Raw genomic sequence first — 17931 nt, forward strand, 5'->3', positions numbered from 1 at the left:
ACATCTGTTTAGTGACAGGATTAGTAACAGCAGTAATAGTGCAGCTTGAATGATGCTGTCCCATAATTCACGACAGATACACATCATTGCTGATATATTTCTCATTCAGAGAGAGAGAGAGAGAGAGAGAGAGAGAGAGAGAGAGAGAGATCCACCCATCCAACCAGTCAGACAGCCAAATAGCCACATAACCAAATAAACAGCCAGTATACCAACGAACACAAATCGACCAACGAACCAAGCCATCCACCCACACACCTAACCACCCATCCAGCCAGCCAGACAGACAGACAGACAGACAGACAGACAGAGTCAAAGAGAGAATCACATGTCTGCAGGCGATAAGATGCAACAGCCCTGACTTTATCTGAGTGGCAGGCGGGCGGGAGACGAGCAGGAAGAGCCAACCACCACCACCACCACCACCATCTCGTCCCAGAGTAGATCAAGAAGGTCACCCTGAACTTCGCCCCTCCTGCCTCAGACCCGTCGTGAAGGCCAGGTCGCTGCTGCTGCTGCTGCTTACCAGACTACACACTTGACTTGCTCTGCCTGGGAATGCACTCGTCTCTCTCTCTCTCTCTCTCTCTCTCTCTCTCTCTCTCTCTCATCTTCAAAAGTAAGTGCAAATGAAAAAGCAGACTTCTAGACTGTTAATGGACTGTTCATCTCACCAGTAGACCATTATGAAGTATGACCATTATGACTTACAGCTCAGCGTTTTTCTTTTTTTTTTTTTTTTTTTGCGTTTTTTTTTTTTTGTCTTTTTTTTAAGAGTCGAAAGGGTGAAGAGCCATGGGTGAGACCAACTTACGTTAAAGATAAGATATCAATTGTTCTACCTATATAACAGCTCCTTAACCTTATTAATTACACTAGGTAACTTAAAAAAATAATACACTATATATATTCGTTTTTACGTCCTAATAAGAGAAGTTTAATTTAGAAACGTATATAATAGTTCTTTAGTTTCATTACTTGTTTGTAACCGTGGGAGGTAAAACATACACACACACACACACACACACACACACACACACACACACACACACACACACACACACACACACGTATACTCTGGTAGCTTGCCTTCTTTATTATTATTATCAAGCCGGTTTCAGACGTGCCAATTTGTGACTGAAATTTTGTAGAGTTTCCGACTCAAAATCGGTACATGGCGACTGGAGAAAGCAGTCGATTTGCGACTTTATCTACGTCGTGACGTCACAGAGTAAACTTTGAAAATGTGGTCCCCAGGAATAGAGAAAAAGATATTAGAGTTGATGAGGGAAAAAGAACACATTTGGAACCACAGAAATTAATTACACAGTAAAAAAAATCTTGCACAAATCGTCGTCGACGAAATAGCTGCCATTCTACAAGAGCTGTTTCCTCAATGCTGGGTGTTGTTGGAGGTGAGGATTGAAGACTTGTCAGGTTTCAATTTGATCGCAATTGTGCATAGTCTCCTTAAGATTAGTGTATAGTACATACTCCGTTCTTTCCTTTTACTTAGCTAGGGACGTATCCACAGGCATTTTCTTTTCTGTCGATTCTTCCGGTACGCCAAAAGAACAACCACAGCTTCAGCATCATCACTGGAGGAAGACATATTGGCAGGTAGCTGTTTGTTTGCATTCACTTCCCGCCAAGGCTCCAACTAGTCGATACTTTCCAGTCGCTACGTGTAACACTATCCTACTAGAAGTGATGAGTTGGAAACTCTACTTATGTAATATTTCAGTCACAAATTGGGAAGTGTGAACCCGCCTTTAGGAGAGGACGCGCACTTCTATACAAGCAAACCGAAAAATTGATGTGGGAGAACAGAAGCACACACACTTTTCTTTCGCAAATATGTCAAGAGAGCGTGGAAGACACATGCACTGGTTTTTTTTTTTTTATGCAAGTGTGGCAAGAAGGGAGAACTACAAAGAAAACTGAATTATTTTATATGCTGAAAATTGATTAGTAGATGAATAAAACATCTCTTCGAATAAAATGAAGAAAATAATATAATAAAAAAGATGAAGAAAAAATAGATGATCTGTACATGCACATAGCTCCGGTGGTTCATAGATCTTCCCTTATTGCCTTCTTGCCTCATGCCCTCAAGTTATTATTGAGGTGCGGAGGGTACGACGGCTGTGTATGAAGAGCAGCATGCAGCCAATGGGGAAAGGAGGAGGAGGAGGAGGAGGAGGAGGAGGGGAGGGACAGCCAGGTATAGGCAAGTGGGTCAAGGCTACCACGGCGAGACAGTGCCGTTACCGACCACCAAACTGACTGACAGGGCTGTGCTTATATGCCTGCTTGCTAGCTTGCTTCACTTACTTTACTTGCTTACCTACTGCTCCACTATCGGTAATGTGTTTCTAAAGGTATTTCAAACAGACATGCACAAACACCAACCACGGAACTCACTGACAGGGGGTGTGTTTACTTGCCTGCTTGCTACACTTGCACCTCCAACACCAGGACTGTGTTTGCAAGGGTGTATGTACTTCAAGCAGATTTTTACACATATATCGTGCATACTTGACTCATTTATACGTGCATACACACACACAGAAACAACTGTACATATAAACTCTCTCTCTCTCTCTCTCTCTCTCTCTCTCTCTCTCTCTCTCTCTCTCTCTCTCTCTCTCTCTCTCTCTCTCTCTCATATTTATTCTTCATATTTGAATTTCCTTTTTTTTCATGTTTGTATATTGACGATAACAAATTAACGTTCATATTTTACACTGCTGACACCTATTCTTGTTATATTCATTTAATCTTTATTGCAACTTTCTTACCATGTGCGCTTCTTTCCTACTCTTTTTTCTTTTCTTTTGTTCTTTCATTGCCAGTTCACATCCATATTGTTCCTTGTAAGTTTTCGGTTTTGCTTTTCCACTATTTTCTTCTTAACCTGTTTCGTCTCATTATTTTCCGGTTTTTATTTTCCCCCCACATCTCTTTTTCCTTGTTTTTCCTATTGTCTGCTTATTTTCCGTGTCACTTTTGTTGTCCTCTCCTCATATTTTCATCACATTATCGTCAGCTTGCAAATCATTTCCCCGGTGTGTGTGTGTGTGTGTGTGTGTGTGTGTGTGTGTGTGTGTGTGTGTGTGTAACCTTAAACCTTGCAATTGCAGTTATCTTGTCTCTCCCAGTCTCACTCATTCCCCCATCTCTCTGACTGGTCTTCCAGTTCACACCACTTATTACCACTACTTTCACTCTAACGTCGTCTATTTATTTCCTTTCGTATATTCTGGCTGCTTGCAACCTCTCTCTTTCACTGCCTCCACCCGTTCTGTTGCTGCTGCCTTGCCTGAGCCTCCTCTTCCTCCTCCTCCTCCTCCTTTCTCATTCACTTTCCCTTCCCCTCCTTGCCTCCCACTCCCTTCCTCTTGAACCAAACCAGCTGGGTACGAAGTGGCTCACCCAGCCTTCCATCCTTTCCTCCCTAACCTAACCTCCTTCTCACCATGCTTGCCTCCTCCCTATCCTCCCTCCCTCTCTCGCCTCACTCCTTGCACGAGTGCCTGGACGCCCTGCCTCCGGCCTTGCCCACCCAGTCTCTCATTGGAATGGGCTGTGTTCACTTTTAGTGCACGTATATGGCACAAAGATCTCTTTTCCCTCACACTGGTGGTGGTGACGCAAGGCTTCTGATGGACACTACGTTGTAATTAGCAGCATGAAAGTTGTTTTACAAACATTCACCGTGTGTGGGTAGAGGTGCAGCTGAGTCATCGCTGTAATGGAGTGTGCTTGGTTACCATAATGCTAACTGGGTCGCCGGCCGCCGCCTCGCCTGTGTCCACAAGGGGTGCAGTGCTTTGTTGGCTACGCTGATCACGAGAGTCTTTAATTTTCAGCCATGTGTGACCCTGCCCCCCTCGACTCCTTCCCGACCAAGGCCTTTGTCTAGCCCCTTCACCATGTCCCAGGACCCTGCATGCCGAGTGAAGGGTCCAGGTATTCTTGGAAACGCTCGCTGTGAAGTAACCCAAATAGAGCGTGATGGTAACAAAACAAAGTGCTGAGGCATCGTGACGGGCAGGTGAGAGGCCAGCAGATGCTGAGGGTTGTCTTAGCCTGCACTGGTTGTGTTGTACCGCCACACAGCAAGTATTTTTGTTCCGAATAGATAAACGAATGAATCGCTTAATTTCATAAACAGAATATACTACTATGAAATATAAAAAGAACAGGTGAGTGAACTTATCAGCCTCATCATGGTAGATAGCAATCATCTCCAGATCCAAAAAAATCAAAACTAAATCAATTGACATTTAAAATTAGCCTTAAGGTTATTATCACCAGGTGAGAGATGTACTGCTTTGAAACATTTGATCACAGGAATGGGTGGGTAAACTCAGCTGTGTAATCAGGATAGTAAACGATCAAATGCAAATAAAAGAATAAATAAATAAGTAAATAAAAGAAACTACTGTGAATAAGAAACTAGCCTAAAGACAGCTATTATCAAGTGAATTAATGTACGCACAGTAATTGACATATTCATCTCATCAAGGACAGGCGGGCGCGATGAAGTCTAAGTACACAAGGCCCGCCACGACCACACCAGCGGAGGGTGTGGCTGTGCATGGCTTCACTTCTCACCAGCACGGGTATCCCTGCACGTACGGACAAACACTACTCACCCACCAGTGACGGCATTTACATAATGTTTTGGTTCACTTTAAGCAATGGATACAAAACGTTGTGTGTGTGTGTGTGTTTATTATGGCAATACAAAACAGAAAAAATTATTAGTGCAGCCAAAAATAAAGTGTCTGTTTATTATGTATTCTTTGTGCATTTCTTCCATATCAAGACCAGTTGGTTCTAGAGTGCACTGTTCGTCTAGTGGACTACAAAGAAAAAAGGCTACTTCAGTTCTGCTTTACGTCAGGTTTTTCTTTGTTCAGCAGAAGACATCGCTCTTTCACAGTAACTAGGACTGACACGTGTAAGCCTGATGGTTTCTTGCAGTTTCCTTCATGTTCTATATTGTAACGCTATCCGGTGTATTGTAGCGTTTTAGCACCACCAACTTATACTTTCACGAAAACTGCAAACGTTATTAATTTATCAAACCCTCCACATGTTGTTACTTTACCAAAATAAGTTCCGTCACTTATTCTATCATTTGGTAAAAGAAAACCTCATATCATTTTAATGCATCAACGTTAAAAAAGGAGAAGAAAAACGTCAAATCACTTTGGATAGTTTTGCTGCTTTGAAGGAGGCCTAGTTAAATTCAGCTTTCAACACCTCATCCAATACAGACTAATTCAGGTAGAAAAGTACAACACAGAAGTTCAACCTCCAATATTCTTATGATTAATCTCCTGTTGACTCGTTCCTTTCGAAAACCTCATGGCAAAAACTCATCACAAAAGCTCGACCTCTAAGACATCTATATTTCTTCCCACTTTGACTCCTTCCTTTATAAAAACCTCATCGCAGAAACTCATCACACAAACACAACTTCCAGTACTCCTATGAATTATCTTCCACTGACATATTCCATTAAAAAATAGAATCACATAAACCACTCAGATCAAGGTCTTGGCAAATCAAATACCCCTCTCCGAACTTTACCAGCGTCTCGAGGCGGATACAGTCACCGCCTCGCCGTCCAAAAGTGAGTGAAGGCAGGGATAGGCGGGATAGCGGAAACCAGTCACGTGATTCAAGGCGGAGGGAAAGCAGATGGACATTATCACAGAGATCGGCCAGTCACGGAGGAGCTTATCTGTAAAAACCAGCCAAGCATACAAGAAAAAGTGATTCAGTGTGGTTTTAATCAGATTATATTCAAGTTGTCCGCGGGTTTTGATTCCAGGCGGGAGATTCTTCGCATGTAAAGGTTAGAGGGCTTGTATATTGGCATGGAGACTCTGAGGACGTTAAGGTCAGAGCGTCAGTCAACCTCTTCCGTGTGTAGAACTTTAGAGTACATTGTGAAGCTTCAAATGACGCCATCCATTTAGTTTCGTTACATTCAGGAGGATTCTTTTCATGGGAGCTAAACTTTGAGGCTCATTTTCTATTGCTGCATTTTCCCCAAGATTATCTATTCAGGATCACACACATCTCTCTCTCTCTCTCTCTCTCTCTCTCTCTCTCTCTCTCTCTCTCTCTCTCTCTCTCACACACACACACACACACACACACACACATACATTTCTTTCAGTAACAAGCCGTGATAGCAAACCAATGGTACTATACATTGTGGATTGTTTTAGGTCAAAAGTTATTGAGTTATTGAATTCTTTTTCATGAATTGTTTTTAATTTTCTTTGTCTTTATGTGACTAAGATAATTTCAGCATTACCTACCACGAATGAAGCATCATTTTCGTTCAAAAGATATGTAGAGGTATATTTTCCCTCATCCTGCTCCCCCCTTCTCTTCTTCTCCCTCCTCTGAATGCCCCTCTTCCTCAGTTCTTCATCATTCCAGGACTCTGTTGCTCTGAAATTAATGGGTAATAAAAATTTTGAAACGAACAAAAAAGAAAAGGGCCAGTAAGTGACGAGGTAGTTCTGCGATCCCACACTCAGGAGGACGAAAGAGTCACACAAGCGGCCACCAGAGGGCAGAGTCCTGCGTAATGGGGACACGCAATACAGTTCCGCAAAGTGGCAGCGTTGACGAGAATAGAGAGAGCCGGTAAGAGTTAGAAAGTTGATGAAACGAGTAACACCAGACTCCGCCCTTTGAAAACATTGTTGTAAGTGAGGAGCCTCCCTCGACAAGAAGGGCGCTTGCCAAAGAAGGACCCAAGGAGGCCTCTCTGTAGCTAACGGATCTACATAGGTGAGGCCAAGACGTGCTACAGGGCACCAAACTTTACATTACCTGAAGCTGACTGATGAAAGGAGAACGAGGCTTATAAAAGAGGGCGCCAAACTTCATAAGCTGGTTGATGACTGAACAAAAGTGAAGCTTAATCTCTTCAGTAACAGGACGCGTTTTCATATTCATTTGGTGATTTTATACAGCTCCAGAAACATACGTTTGGATTAGAATAGTAAAGACTCTGGCTATTAATCTTTTTACCTCCATAGACCCTTCCGAATGCTTCTAATTATATCCAAAAATTAAGGTAAAAATGCGTATTGTAGAGATTGAGACAATCTTTAAGCTAATGCTGGCATTTTTCAAGAGCCAGATGAGCCACAAACACACTGGATTATAACTAAAGAGGCGGAAGGAATGGGAGTAACTATCAATAAACATGAAAAATAAAAGAAAATACACGAAATCTTAGTGCAAGCCAATGTGCCTTTCCAATGTGAAGATCGGAAAGGACGGGATGAAAAAAAATAAAGCCTTCAAAGAACTTTTAACCTTGAGGCAAGACTAAATACGAGGGAGGAACAAGATGCACAGTTTGGCCAGTGTTATTACCTACCATCTCTGGACAACAGATGAGGGAGGATGAGGGAAGTTATCGGATCCTTTTAAAAGAGAAACTTCAGGAAATGCCTTGCAAAAAGAAGCAGACTTGAGAGAATAGCATGATGTGTGAGCAGGTGCAGTGAGATATTAGTAAGAGGAGAGAGGGAGTGGTGCATGACAGCTGGCAATGGCGTCACCACAAATAAAGATTAGTGACTGCCAGACTGACACGACTTTCTTCAGCATCATATCCTCCTCGACTCCCTCTACCAACGTCCTTGTCACGCCAGCGAACAGTCCACCTTGTTTTCTCAATACCTGCACCTCCACACCCATTCTTGAACACGAAAAATAATATTAACGTTCTTATACTGAAACTTGCGCACCTTGCCTTATATTTTATGTACTTATAATGATGATGAAATATAATTCAGTTCTTTATACAGTTCTTTATACAGTTCTTTTAACTTTTGATGTCTCTTTTTTTCTTAATCTTTCCCAAACAATTCAGACCAGATTACCTCGCTACATTTTCCTCTGAATCTAAAGCTGTCACTTTCGTTCGATCGCCTTGCTCAATTAAACTATGCATTATTCTCCTCCACTGACCTCACTGATCTAACCACTCTAATGTTCGCACGTTGTTATTCATTAGATGTGCCAACTGCGAGAGTTCAGACATAAAATTGACGAGTAGGCTGCCAATTGAAGATGATTTACCCTCCAGTCACCGTGATAACTTAAATACTTTGCATCATCAAGAAAACTCACAGCATCTCTAATCAGCACCACCACGGATTCAAGAAAGGACGAGGTATAATTATGACGAGCTTTCCAATTTCAATGCTCAAAAAAAAAAGGACAAATATCTTTTTTACTCTGACCCTTATTTCTCTCTTAACCGTGTATAGGAAATCAATCTGAATCTTGGTAATTTTCTCTCTTTGTGCTTTACTTGAAGGATAGAGCAAAGCAGGTTGTATCAATGAGAACCCGAGCGTTTCCTGGAGTGGCCTCGAGTGAAGTGCACGAAGTAATGAGCAAACTGAAGTTCCCTTGATGTCTTTACCAGTGTGGAACGGGATAACAACGTAATGATGGTTCAGGATGACAATAAAACACAAACATATACAGCGTAGCTTCAGATGAGCGAGTGGCAGCTCTCTCTCTCTCTCTCTCTCTCTCTCTCTCTCTCTCTCTCTCTCTCTCTCTCTCTCTCTCTCTCATTTTTTATTTAGCCATCTCTATCTATGTTTATCTGTCTGTCTAGCTATTTACCTATTCATCTTTCTTCCTCTCTATTGATTTATATCACCAATATGTTTCTCTTTTCTAGTATTAACCCCTCCAGTACCATGACGCATTTTTATATTCACTCTGCTTACTATTTGGTGATTTTATACAGCTTCAGAAACCCATGTGGGGGATTAAAATAGTGAAGACTGTGGCCATTAATCTTCTGATCTCCATAGACCTTCGTAATGTAAAAAAAATAGTCTAATCGTACACAATTCTCATGGTAAAAATGTGTCCAGTACTGAAGGGGTTAACATTCACGCAAATCGCCTAATTAACCCTGAGTGTTCTTACTTTATGGAGAGCAGTAGTCAGCGTCAGGCCTTGCCATCACAGACGCCACGGTTTAAAGCAGCACCTTGAAAAGGACCTACGCCGACCCAGTACTCTTCGATTCAAGCCACAGGCAACTGTACAACAACTGCACGACGAGTGAGTAATTCCATTCTAGTTGGGCAGGATGTTTCCCTCATGAGCTTCTGAGTCTATAGAAGCTTCAGTTTTCAAGATTCTTCGGGAAATAGGTTAAAAACTTCCCAAACTCTTACCTCAATGGCGTGACCAGTCGGCACTCATCTCCTCGTGGGCTGCAGAGTATTACTGACGAGAAGGATGAGGTGTGGCAAATTTCAGGGTTTACAAGCACAAATCACGCTACAGTTGAAAGTAAAACACACGAGCACGTGAAAGTGTAGAACAACACATCTTTCGCTTTTTTTCTTCCTCTCTTTTAATAAGTCGTACAAAAATACAAGGAAAATCAGCCGTTGACCTTTCCATACAAAACAGCAATATTCGTAATCGCATCCCATCATAATCACTGTTTTCCTTTATCTTCCCATGACGTCAACTATTCCAAAAGAAGACACTCTCCAGAACTAAATTGTCAAAACTGATTGAACACCTCTATTGTTGATCTAATTTATTCTTTTTACAACAGTGACGAACCTTTTTTCTTTAATTTTCATCTCTCTACCGTTTTCTATTTTCTTTTTCGTAACTCTTATCTGTTGTCTTTACGTACAAAAAACAAAAATCATTCAATCTACAAAAAGATATTAGTTTTCTTCATGATATCCCGGCATGTGAGTTTATTCTCGGAAATATGCGAGGCCAGAGATAGTTGTCATAAATAACAGAATAATTTAATTCAGTCCCTCGTAAAATTGTGATCGTCGCAGCCTTGTGGGAGAGAAACAATTCCTAAAACACGTGCTCTCTCTCTCTCTCTCTCTCTCTCTCTCTCTCTCTCTCTCTCTCTCTCTCTCTCATTATCATTATCATTATCATTATTATAATTGTTATTATTATTATTATTATTATTATTATTATTATTATTATTATTATTATTAGTTTATTATCATTATTATAGTATCATTATTATCATAGTATTATATTGTTATTATTATTATTGTAATATGTGATTGTTAATTTTATATAATTTCTCATTATTATTAGTATTTTATTATTTATTACTGTATTGTTTATTATTGTTTTATTGTAAATTGTTTTATTATTATAGTACATTTACTATTATCATTTATTATTTATTATTATTATTATAATTATTATTATTATTATTATTATTATTATTATTATTATTATTATTATTATTATTATTATTATAGTACTATTATCATTATAGTATTATATTTTTATTATTATTGTAATGTGATTGTTATTATTTGTATAATTTTCATTATTATTTTATTTATTAATGTATCATTATTAATAATGTTTTAATGTAAATTGTTTTATTATTGTACGTTTACTATTATTATTATAATTATTATATTATTATATTATTATTATTTTAATATCATTGCTATGTTATTATATTTATTTTTCTTTACTATTATTTATCATTTATCATTATCTATTGTTTCTATTACTATTATTCTATTATTATCATCCACTACTGTATTTATTACTGCATTTATTAAATATGTGTTATGTAGATGTATATTTGGTTGTAGAAGTAGAATTTAGTTAGGAAATCTTTAATTTACTTGTTTGTAAATATATGTATAGTAATTAGGCCTCCACAACTAACCGCGTCGGCCTAACATAAATTTCAAATAGGTCTGTAAAAGAGCTTAAGCTCAACAGACCGAGGGAATTCTTCACATTTTGTATCATACTGATTTTAATGTACCCATAAAGGCCCAATAAATGTATCAGTATGTATCAGTATCTCTCTCTCTCTCTCTCTCTCTCTCTCTCTCTCTCTCTCTCTCTCTCTCTCTCTCTCTCTCTCTTTTATCCACTCTCACTGCTCATCTTTATTTTTACTATGCTGATTATTGTTTTTTTCCAGCATTTCTATACTATTTCCTTTGAATAAAACATTCCTAACTTTATTTACTCTGTTTACACACACACACACACACACACACACACACACACACACACACACACACACACACACACACACCCTTCGTATCATTCCTTGCTCCAAAACACATCACCACGCTACAGACCGGCCTCACAACAACACAGCTGAACGCACCGCCGCACACACTGATGCATCCACGCGCGTCTCAAAGGTAGCAGTAGTGACAAAGGTGATGCATGGCCCGGAGCGGCTTACCAAAGACGAGCATAAGGACAGACTGAGTACGAAAGAAAATTGTAGCAGTATGGTCATGTGAGCTGAAACGAACAGGTGTGTGAGTAGACGAGTGATGGAGTTAAGTATAATGGGCAGGAAACGTAGAGGAGGAACAAACAAGAAGAGGGTAGAGAAATTATAAAGATGGAGGTACATGCAAAACCGACGAAGACCAGAGCAGAGTTTGATGGACTACGTAAAGAAGGACTTGAAGGAAAAACAGCAAAGTCCTCGAGGATAATGTGCAAGACAAGGCCTCGTGGAGAGGCTCAAAACAGACGTAGGAAAAAATAAAAGTGTTTAATGAAAGAAAAAAGCTAAGAACGAACAAGAAAACGTTTTTGTTTGTAATGTAATGTCAAGATCTATATGTCTGGAGGAGGGATGCATCCAAATAACGTAAGAACTTCATACAGGTGTGGGAGAAGAAATAAAAAATAAGAAGGTAAACTGATCATTTTACGAATCTTAAAGTGTAGTAGACTATTTCTTTTTCTTTTAATCAATAGATCTAACAACAGACACAAGAAAATGCAGAGGTAAAAGTCCCAGCAATCAACATACCACTTCCAAAAAGAAAACTGAAAGTGGTGATAACAAATTAAAAAGGAATGAAAACTGACTATTACAGTTTGGGTTTGTAATTGTCAGTGCATCCACATCACCGAGGTGTTGCATTGCAGGCCTCGCAGGAAGGTCAAGGGCAGAAGGAAAGTGCAACGCGTACATTATTTATCGTATATATTAACCAGCCAGCCAAGCAAGACGGTCAGTGGGTTATGTACAGCCATCCACCAGCTACCTGAGCCACTAACATGGCACTGGGGACCTTCCAATACTGCTGGTAGAACGAAAGTACAACGCATGTATTACTGACCGTGCATATTAACAAGTCAGACAGCCAATCTAAACGGTCAGTTAATTGTGTCTGGCCATGAAGCGAGTCATTGCGCCACTAACAGACTACTAATGACGGAATGGTTTTCTCTTTGCTTATTCTCCGTCTATCAGTGAGATCGCGTAAGAGCAAAAATAGAATAAATGTCTACTCTTAAGCCTTTCAGTGTCATAACGCGTTTCTATATTCATTCTGCTCACAACTTGGTGATTTTATATAGCTTCAAAAACTCATGTTGGCGATTAAAATAGGAAAGATTGTGGCGATTAATTTCCTGACCCCATAGACTCTTCCCAATGACAATAGAATGATCTAATTGTACACAAATATCAAGGTGAAAAAGTGTCCCAGTAATGAAGGGGTTAATGCCGTTTCATCGCTACTTCCTCTCCCGCCAACATGACACTCTTTCAATAAAACATACATACCTGTAATTTCCTATTATTCATGCCTATAAAATTATCTAATCTCTGAAAACTCCCTTTGTAACTCAGTCGCGACAGTTTTGATTACTAAGCATACTCCAATTATCTACTGCACTGTTTACTAGCCAGTATCTTCCTATTTTTTTTCCAAATTAATCTAACCTTGAACCCGTCACTTCTTGTCCTACCCTGATTGTTGACACTAAGGACCTGGGACAATATTCTGAAACACGCCGCACTACCACTACGTTGTTTATCTAATTGAAGTTACATTGTTTTTCTAAGGATATCTTTAAGGTTCTAGTAACAGATTAACAACATTTCCACATTACTACGAGAAGAAAGCCTCTTGATTACCCAGCTAACCATCTCCGTGGCCTTTGAAAAGTTGTAGTGAGAGAGCAAAGAATTTATGAATACCAGCCCTGGTCTACATCCTTGTTATATCCCTCAGAACACCTCGATACTTCTCTCAGTAGGTGGTGAGTGTGGAAGAATTTAATGGCAATCTTTTATTTACTTCATGCCATCCCGTGATCAAGAGAGCAGTGTTTTTGTTCTTGAGATTAAGCACACAATGATTCGAGTGACGTTTGAATGGACTAAGCTGGAAACAGGATCTTTAGACTTTTTTTTTTTCTTGATTAGACCTTCAGCTGACATCCACGTGTGTGTGTGTGTGTGTGTGTGTTGTTATCATCCCATTCCTTGCGTAACTCTCTCTCTCTCTCTCTCTCTCTCTCTCTCTCTCTCTCTCTCTCTCTCTCTCTCTCTCTGCTACCTCAATGATATTTTCTTTGATGTTTTCTTCACTGGACTCTTATCATCTGGTTAAGGTCCACGCCTCGGTCAGCTCCCAAAAGTTTTCACCAATGACCAACCTGTTCCTAACCTTCATGGGCCAGCGGAAGCAGTGTGCAATGGTGCCTTAAAAGTACATCGGTACAGCCTTTGAATGTATTAGGGACACGAGAGCATGTAGTCTCAGGCAACATCAGTACCTCTTAACCCCTTCAGTAACAGGACGCGTTTCCATACTGATCCTGCTTACTATTTGGTGATTTCATACAGCTTCAGAAACTCATGTGAGGGTCAAATTAGTGAAGACTCTGACCAACAATCTTCTGACCTTCATAAACCCTTCGTAATGTAAATAAAACTTCTAATGATACCTAAAACACATGGTAAAAATGCGTCCCAGTGCTAAAGGGGTTAACGCGAGCACCACCAGTTGTATTACCTTTGGCCGGTGCCCCTCCTACTTAACCCCTTCAGTACCATGAGACGTTTTCATATTTATTCTGCTTAGTATTTGGTGATTTTATACAGCTTCAGAAACTTATGTGGGGACTAAAATAATGAAGACTCTGGCTATTAGTCTTCTGACCTCTACAAACCCTTTCTAATGTAAATAAAATCTTCTAATCATACCCAAAACTCATAGCAAAAATGCGTTCCAGTACCGAAGAAGCTAAAGAGTAAATAGATAAAAAAGCTTATGGTTAGCAGTGAATTACCATGCTCCGCTCACTCTGAGTTTTACGTTTTCTAAATACTTTGACATGATGACATTCTTAATAATTCTGACGACTTAGGTTTCCACAGCATCGCAGGACTGAAGACTATCCAAAAACATTACAGACAGTGGCAGTGAGTGAGAATGGTTACTCCACTATTGACTGGCATTGGCCCTTTATGGCTTAACTGAGACGTGTACATGTTTCCCCCACCGCCCTTTGAGGAATACTAAACACAGGGGGATTGAGTTGGTGAGTTAAGAAAGCTACTCGACTATTGACACTGACTACTGTATTCGGGGACACTGCATGGTTGGATAGAGACGCGTGCCTGTTCGTCCCACTGCGTTCTAAGCTAAAATACGGCGTTCAGTTTGGTATTCACTACTGCAACACATGACGATCGCTGCTGTACTGTTCACTGCAGACGACCATTTCACAACCATACATTATTATCTCCGTTTTTGCTGATGCATGAGGGAAAACTTACCATAAAAAGAAAATTCTACAGTTTTTTTGACACGTACCACAGTCTCTTAAGTAATTCTATGTCCCAGAGAAGACATGATTTACCTTATCTCTTTTTTTATGTGTCCATACAATTTTCCGCAAAGTGCAATGTTAGTAAAAGACGAACATAGTAAAGAAAAGGTTAAATACAGAAAAAATTATAACAACAGCATTAATCCCCCACCTACCTAACAGTACAGATAAAGGGAGTGAGAACGGAAGACTGGTACTCACTGTCATCATTGTGTCATTGAGGTGGGAAGAGTCGTTGAGAGGCAGGGAGGCGTTGACGAAGCTGCTGGGAAACACGGAGGCTGGTGTGGCGTTGGCGAAGGCAGCGGTGGTAGTAGTGGGGCTGATAGGAACGGTAGAGGTGGTATTGATGGAATGGAGAAGGGCGCCTCCCCCTCCGTTAAGTCCTGCGTGGCCCGCGATTGTTGTGGTTAATGAGGGCGGCGGGGCCGAGAGACTACTGACAGCCACGGGAGATCGACTCAAGCTGACCCAGTGGCGTGCTCGTGATGATTGGACGGGAGTGGCAGGAGGAAAAGAGCATTGGATAGGAAAGGAACAGAGAGGTCAGGAAAGAACAGGAAAAGGCACAAGGAAGCTCTTGTATCAGATCAGATGTCCACCTCTCCACACAAGGCACTGAGTAGGGAAGGGCAAGAAAGGACACAGAAAAGGACGTCTTGGATAAGGATAACAGAAATGGAAAGAAGCGATGGGTCAGCAGTCCGCCTCTCTATCTCTTCTCAAAATCCGAAATATTACTCAGAGCATCGCCTGAAGACACTCACACTCAAATCGCAGTCCATTGACACTCGGTATAGAAAACGAGATACAGAATCACTCCTCCAGCGGGGTGACTTGCAGGTGTGTGTGAAGAATCTGCATCTTCTGGGAGTCCATTAATTAGTTACGCAGTGAACTAAATCTCTAAATTCAAGGCGACACTGAGCGCGGCGGTATTTGCGGGTGGCTTGTTTTCCCCGTATAAGGCAAGTGGCTTCACCAGTCCCCCGCCGTGAAGCATTACCTGGTGCACGCGTCACAAGTGGTTCATTGGGTCACTTCACACCTTTTCACTACCCGCAGGTTCAAGGGTGCACGGGTCTCTCTCTCTCTCTCTCTCTCTCTCTCTCTCTCTGGTAATGTTCAAGAAGGAATCGGGAATGATGTACACTTGTCCACTTTGAGACGCACACTTGCTACACTCATACTAGATGCTCTCTCCCGCGTGCGTGTGTGTGTGTGTGTGTGTGTGTGTGTGTGTGTGTGTGTGTGTGTGTGTATGTTAGTGCGCGCGTGTGGCTGACCCGAACCGGTACACAGGGGTGGGTCAGGAGAGGGCCAGTGACGCGTCCGACTTGCTCAGCCTCACTCAGCCTCGCCAGAATCTTCCTCCCTGCGGTCCTTCCCTTCGTGGCGCCCCGCTCCGGACACTCACTCGTCTGAAAGGGAGAAAAAGAGTGAGAGAGAGGAAGGGTCAAGTGGCGTTCAGGTTCCTTCACGCACTTTCAAACCATTATGTATAAATATATATAATTTTTTTGCGGTGTCTTTCGTGAGTGGGCGACGATAACAGGTTTAAAGTGAGGCTGAACTCTGAACCTGGTGGGAGAAGAGGGTTGGTTGGGTTGGCTGGGCTAGGATGGGGTTGTTTGCCTGCCTGGATGACTATGTGCTTGCCTCCCTCTCTCCCTCCGTGCTTGCCTGCCTGAGTGTCTGCTTGCTTGGGTCGTGTGTCTGGGATGAGTGTTCTGCCGTGCACACAATGACGCAATGAGCAGACTGCCTTGTGTGTGTGTGTGTGTGTGTGTGTGTGTGTGTGTGTGTGTGTGTGTGTGTTTGACGTCATCTCTACCACCCCATCTGACCACTCTGTTATGTGCAGCACGCGTGACTGTCACCACAAACTCGCCAGCATTGATAGGATACCTGACCACTTCTCCACCTATAATCGGTACTTCCATGTCAAACAGTCTACTAGCTTACACAGAGAAGAGATTACGTTATTCAAGGGATCAATGATAGAGCATGTTGTGAACTGATACGATGGTGGTTGAGGAGTAAGAAGGGAACAGAAAACACGGAGAGCCACACGCCAATTCCTTTTTGCTGAAGTCACCGCGCCAAGCTCACTCTCCCTTTTCTTCATTTGCTTCCTTCTGAGTCAGCGCTTTTCCCCCAGGGTTGGTGGAAGAGGGAAAAGAAAGGTCGGGAGTGAGGATGAGGAGGACGAGACGAGGGAAACGACAGGAGAAAATGATAACGACGAGGCTACGAGGAAGAGGAGGAGCAGGAGGATCAAGGACTTGCGAGGCGTGATTGAATGTATGTAGAAGGAAGGAAGAAGGAAGACGCCATGTAGTGGTCGTGTCCTTAATTTCTCCTGCCAACTTTCTATGGGTCAGCCACGGTGTGCAGCAGCGGCACCTCTGCGATGCGTCGTGATGCCCCTCGCCACACTGAGGATACACAGATACACATGTATGTACGAACGCTCACATAACTCTACACTAGCGCGCGCAAGTCGTCGTCGCTGCCACACACGTTCACCTCAGGTCATGGACTAGCACCGCGGCACCGCTTCTTCAGTATCTCAGATTCCAGGCGAGGTATCCTTGGAATCACCCTAGGAGGAGTTTCCAGATGACCTTGGTAGTTTAGACACAAGAGAAGGGAGACAGGTAAGTGGAAGGACACTAGACTAAGAGAGAGAAGCTGCTCACCGATGAAGGAAGAGGCGGTCCGGGCCACGTGAGGAGCTGAGGGAGCGGGTGGGGAAGCACGTATGACCGACTCGAGTCTCCACACACAACTAACCCACTTCATCCTCGCTCCCGCTACCACTCCTCCGGTCCTCCCTCCCCCACACTTCTCCGCTACTCACACCTGCCCCGCCTCTCCCGCCACCTTCCCATCTCCCTGCCCCGTGCCTCGCCACCCCATCTCACCTTCAGCCGAAACTCCTGCCGCTGTTACAGACGTTTTAATACTGTTATTGTTTTCGTGAACTTAAACTTTAAGACAGAAGTAGAAGACAAGAAAATCAACAAAGCAAAGCCACATGAATAACTTGACATGAATGTTTTGTGTATTATCTTGAATGCTGAGTCATTTTATACATTGTACATCTATATAAGTATATCAGATTAATGCTCTTTGATGTCTGAGAGGGATCATAATGCCGCTAATTGGAGAGCTTTCTTCTCTTAACTTCCAATTCATTTGTTTGGCGCCGCCAGACCCAGAAAAAAA

The 17931-nt window shown here is 41.9% G+C and overlaps 1 protein-coding gene across 1 annotated transcript in view; it reads right to left on the minus strand.

Moving 5' to 3' along the window:
- The window catches only part of LOC123516936 (pollen-specific leucine-rich repeat extensin-like protein 3), a 107524-nt gene extending 89976 nt beyond the window's left edge, over window positions 1-17548 (minus strand). Inside the window, exons 1-2 of the mRNA XM_045276724.1 lie at window positions 17403-17548; window positions 14902-16121 (exon numbers count right to left, since the gene is read on the minus strand). Coding sequence (XP_045132659.1) covers window positions 14902-14910 — 9 coding nt within the window. The 5' untranslated portion in view covers window positions 14911-16121; window positions 17403-17548. The remainder of the gene's footprint in view (window positions 1-14901; window positions 16122-17402) is intronic.
- Window positions 17549-17931: the final 383 nt, after the last annotated feature.

The sequence above is a fragment of the Portunus trituberculatus genome, chromosome 41 (assembly GCF_017591435.1).
Source record: "Portunus trituberculatus isolate SZX2019 chromosome 41, ASM1759143v1, whole genome shotgun sequence".
NCBI lineage: Eukaryota > Metazoa > Arthropoda > Malacostraca > Decapoda > Portunidae > Portunus > Portunus trituberculatus.